The sequence below is a fragment of the Carica papaya genome, chromosome 3 (genome assembly GCF_054855325.1).
Source record: "Carica papaya isolate Zhongbai chromosome 3, ASM5485532v1, whole genome shotgun sequence".
Lineage (NCBI taxonomy): Eukaryota > Viridiplantae > Streptophyta > Magnoliopsida > Brassicales > Caricaceae > Carica > Carica papaya.
In genome coordinates this window covers 16456610-16462105 of record NC_142311.1, presented here as the reverse complement: position 1 = coordinate 16462105, position 5496 = coordinate 16456610, and the positions used below count along the sequence as shown (strand labels likewise).

Below are 5496 nucleotides of genomic sequence, written 5' to 3'. Positions count from 1 at the left end.
GGACCATGCTTGCTTTGATACTCCCAATTTCTGACTCATGTATGCTATGTGTTACCCATGTTGTGTAAAAACAACTTTAATTTAATCTCATGATGCATCAACTTAAACCATGAAAGGTTTATTGAAGTTGGGTTAGGCTAGTGTTGGTGTTGATGTTAGGGCATGCTTGAGATTTTCAAAGGCCTTTTCTGCTTCCTTAAACCATCTAATGGGGAATAAACTTTTTGTAATATCCTATTAGCCCCTTGTATTCTTATTGGATCTCATCGACCTCACTATTTTTGTTGGAGAATTTAATTTTTCCTCCCCTTCAGGCTTCAAAAAGATCTCCTATGAGGGAACTGCAATAGAAGCCATGGTGCACCTTAAACACCCAGAAACTGCTTATTTGTTTTCTGCTTAGACCCTATAAACCCACCAACCTTATATAATTATAGTCAAGAAAAATTATCTTTCTACATTTAAAAAAAAATAAAAAACAAAAACCTCATCCAATAAGGAAAACTTATAATGAAATTTTTTGAATTCTAATACAACTTCCATTCTACTTCCTATTCTTTCCCCTATTCCTCTATAAGTTACTTCATCCTTTCTTCTTATTCTTCTCATTCTAATAACTTCTCTCAGTCTCCTTTCCACTTCGTATACCCACGAAAACCCTTTCTTATCTCCTCATTCTTTCTACTCCATATACCGAAAAAAACCCTTTCTCATCTCTTCATTCTCTAAATCCTACAAAAACTATGAACCAAGAAACTCCTGATATCGCTATTCGAAGATCATAAACAACAATATGCACATATGCATTTCTTCTATACATACTATAATACTTAAGAGAAATTTGGTTAATGTATTGGAATTTCTGAAGAGTCCAAATCCAAGCACACTTCTTATACCATATTGTATAATATAATTTTTTACTTAGAGTATATAATAATGTCTAAAACAAAAACAAATCCACAACAAAAACAAACATAAACAATCACTATATCAGTAAAACTTATTAAAAAAATCAAAACAAATAAAAACTTCATTGCCTCAAACTCACAAGATAGTTGTACCTATATTAAGATCATATATAAATATAATAAAAAAATTAGAGATCAATGCCTTAATTTCCATATATAAGAGAAAAATATGGACGTTAATTAATAACTTCTTCTTCAAATGATGATAAAATAGAAGAAAACTACCTTAAACTTTAAAATAGAAGAGAAACTTGGTTGAAAATTTTAAATAGAAGATAAATATCTTAAGATGTAACAGATAATTGCGACTTGTTATATGAAAAATAAATATATATATATATATACATATAATGAAACTAGTGAGTTATCAGTACCTTATATCAGAATATAAAAGAGATGGAATTATATATGCACTGCCAAGAAAAGGAGGAAGTGGGAAGATCGCAATGTTGATGACGAAGATGAAGATGACGATCTCATGTTGAAAGAGAGACAAAATGAAAAAGAAATATCTAGCTGAAATTTTGAAACAGAAAAACCTTAAGGCGTACTAATGATGTAGATTTAGTATTTTGAATGTTTTATACTTTCTATGTTAATGATAAGTGATGACGAGCTTGGAACTGTAAAGAAATTTCAATGAAATTTTAAATTCAATTTTCTAATAGAATTTTAGTGAAAATTGTTTGGCTTAGGTTTGAAGTTTAACATAAACATTTAACATAGGATTTTAAATAGCAATATTCCAGAGTTGTAAATGCCAAATTCATGAAAAACTTAAAATATATGTAAATGACAACATTTAACATAAGCACACAGCTATGCTAAGTTACCAATTGATTAAGTGGCACAATCAAACCTGCTTATTATTAATAATTATTATATAAATATCTTAGAGAGAAAATGGAATTTGAGAAATATATAAGATAGTATTGAAGAAAAGAAGAGGAAATATAATTTAAAGCTTAGCTACTTGGCTAAAGCGCTCATAAATAAGTACATATATGTCTTTTAGCTTCTTGTACTTAATTGAAAGAAATCAATTTTTTACCATTCGGTAATAAAGTTATAAAATTATTAATTTACTTATTTATTTCTGGTTATTTTAATTTAAGTAATAACTTGGCCTTTTGAACTTCTAGATTCTCTTTTTGAATTTTCTATACATCTCCTATATTCTATTTTTTTTTTTTTTGGCAATTTTCAACTTCCACGTTACCCCGCTTTTAAGAATTTGACGGCTCTCTGTCTTTCTATATAAATTAATTCCACCAGTTACAGCTACTGTGCCCATTCTTCTATATCAACAATGGCGATCTCTTTTCATTACTTCTCAATTGCTTGCTTAGTTTCCTTCTCAGTCCTATCTCTCCCAGGAGCAACAAACGCAGGCTTTACAGTTGATATAATCCACCGAGATTCCCCTCTCTCTCCCCTTTACAATCAACACCAGACCCACTTCGACCGGCTCCACCAGGCTTATCGTCGCTCATTTTCACGAGCCACTCAGTTCAGCGGGTTAATTCACTCCAACAAGACAAGTTTGGTGGGTAGTGACGGGGAATACTTCATGAGAATTTTAATAGGAACCACCCCAGCGGTGGAGCAACTTTACATAGTAGATCTCAAATACCCTTGATCATGAGACATATAACTGTCATTATAAATAAGAACCAAAATTCCAACAGTAGTGATTAATATTGATATAATAGAAGTAAGTGGATCAATCAAGTTGCCTATTTCATCAGATCTGAGATGTGATATGGTTCCGAAGGATGAACTGGATATGGACAGTTCCAATAAGATTTTATTCTTGAACAAAAATCCATTTTTTGATTTATTTCATCTATTCCATGACCGGAACAGGGGGGGATCCACGTTACACCACGATTTTGAATCAGAAGAGAGATTTCAAGAAATGGCAGATCTATTCACTCTATTAATAACCGAGCCGGATCTGGTGTATCATAAGGGATATCATGGCTGCAGTGTCAGCCATGTGACCGGTGTTACAAACAGTACCCTCCCATTTTCGATCCTGCAAAATCAACCTCTTATAAGACATTGCCATGTGAATCCACTTCATGCAACGGATTGGGTAACAAAGATCGAGGGTGCAGTATCAAAAGAACTTGTACTTATAGCTATGTCTATGGAGACGGATCGTTCAGTAAAGGAGATGTAGCAGTAGAGAAGATCTCCATGAAGTCAACTACAAATATATCAGTTTCCTTCCCGAACATTGTCGTGGGCTGTGGACATAACAATGGCAGAAACTTTGATGCCGTTGGGTCCAGCATTGCAGGACTCGGTCGTGGCTCACTTTCACTAACCTCCCAACTTGGTGTCTATCTCGGCAACAGAACTTTATCGTATTGTCTGGTAGACCCTAATTCACAACCAAACACGACAGGGATGATAACTTTTGGTTATCTGGTTTTGGGGCCTAATACTGTGTCAACTCCTCTAGTCGCAAAGGACCCAGAAACATATTATTACGTAACACTTGAAGCAATTAGTGTTGGGACGACAAGGTTGGCTTATAACAACAATGGCTCCTCGACTGGAAACATCATCATTGATTCTGGGACGACATTAACTTTTTTTTATTCAGAGTTCTATGGCAAATTAGAGGCGACGCTGGAGAAACAAGTAGGAGCTAAACGTGTTGGAGATTTTGGTTTTTGTGTTAAAGATGACGAGAGGCTTCGTCTTCCTGAGATTACTGTACATTTTACAGGAGCTGATATGAAGTTGAAGAGGTGGAACGCGTTTACTAAAATGGATAAAGATACAGTGTGCTTAACCATGGTGCCAACAAGTGATATAGCCATTTGTGGGAACTTGAATCAGCAGGATTTCTTGGTAGGTTATGACCTGGAAAAAAAGATTGTCTTTTCAGCCAACTGCTTGCGCTCAGTAATAGTAAAGATGTAAAAGGAATTATGATAATTAAGGGAATTATAATAAAGGAAAGGGAGAATATATACTAATTAGCATCATGTATACGCAAAAGCACACTGTTTTATAACATATATATTTGTTTAATATAAGCAAATGCTATTAATTTCCGTTACAAATTAAAGTCAAATATGTTTTGTTTCATAAAAATGGTTTTGAGTTTTTCTTTTAAAACTTACAGTAATTTTTTGATCAATGAAATTCATTCAGTTCTTTTACTATTATACTCAAAGTAATGGTTGTAAAACTATAGTTTTGTAGTAATTATAATTGATATCACGAAGTACATTATAGTTATTGTACACTAAAGTACTTAAATTATGTGTGTTTTATGTAAAAATTATATAATACCAATTACTGTTATGTAAAAATTATATACTATTTATTATTGTGCACTTATCTTATTAATTGTGAAAAAAAATAATTAAAATAACTGTTAATAATAGGCCATCAAAAAATGATAATTATAATTGGTTAGTAGTTTATATTAAACTTTTTTATTTATGTATATTGAAAAAATCTATTAATTTTATGTGGTAAAATACAAGTTTTTTTTTTTTTTTTTTTAAGGAAAAGTCATCGTCAATAAAAAATTAATTAATCATGAGCAACAATTCTGCTGCAACTGAAGAGTCAGGAGGATTCAACATAACAATGTCTCCTTCAAGTTGCAAAGTCTGTCTAGCAAGCTTATAAGTGACGTCATTATAATTTATGGGAATTCATAAAACAAAAAAGAAAAGGAGAAAACAAATAACATAAATATAAAATATCATTGACAGCAAACCCAAAATAGCTACACAGTCTTTCGGAGAAGAAATAGCATTAACAACAATTTTTGAGTTGTTTTGCAATATTACTTGTTAAAGCCCCATCGTACTATCTCCAACTTGAATAATAATGTTAGAATCTCGGTAATATCCACCTTATTTGTGTTTTCAGTATACATCATCCTTACTAAAACTACCTCGTCGTGACAATGTTTATATATAACACTTAAACCGGTCTACTCACCCTTCCAAGAGAAGCATCAAATTTAATTTTGAATGCCACAAAGACTAGGGGGAGATTATGATCGAGAAACAACCACATCCTCATCCAACATCAGAAGTCCATCCGTCTTTGCTGACATAATTTTAGAAAGAATAATATGCAATTTAGCCATCAATCTTAACAACACATTTAACTCTTTATGGTGAATCTGTATATTAGTTGCCCATTATATTCCCAAAAGGATTAACATAAACTAAAGATGACAATCTAAGTGACTCTTTTAGAGCCCATCTTGAAGGTAGGAACCAAAAAGGCGGATGTGATGAGATATTACCTTAAAGTGCAAATGTTTGTCCTACTCACTTGGGAAGCACATAATCCTTAAATAGGGGCTTTATTTTTTCATTTGTGTCATTGTATATTGGGCAATGGTTATCCACCTCAACCCCTTCTTGTCTTAATACATTTCTCATAGTTAATATAACTCTACATAGCCTCTAAATAAAATGTTTCACCCTCAAAAGAATAGGATATTTTTCCATTGTGGCTTTAAGCTTGCCATGCTTGATAGTAG

General features: G+C 32.5%; 1 protein-coding gene across 1 annotated transcript; it reads left to right on the top strand.

Moving 5' to 3' along the window:
• The first annotated feature begins 2277 nt into the window (after positions 1 to 2277).
• On the top strand, positions 2278 to 3913 carry LOC148266760 (Eukaryotic aspartyl protease family protein). Its single transcript, XM_088216055.1, has 2 exons — positions 2278 to 2509; positions 2941 to 3913. The coding sequence occupies exons 1-2, from the start codon at positions 2278 to 2280 to the stop codon at positions 3903 to 3905; spliced, it is 1197 nt and encodes a 398-aa protein (XP_088072181.1). The 3' UTR covers positions 3906 to 3913.
• The last annotated feature ends 1583 nt before the right edge of the window (positions 3914 to 5496 follow it).

Bases quoted from the DNA above. Each gene is read 5' to 3' on its own strand.
- LOC148266760 (XM_088216055.1), top strand. From the start codon at position 2,278: ATGGCGATCTCTTTTCATTACTTCTCAATTGCTTGCTTAGTTTCCTTC. The intron at 2,510-2,940 runs GTTTGGTGGGTA...GTGTATCATAAG, and splicing joins AATTCACTCCAACAAGACAA to GGATATCATGGCTGCAGTGT.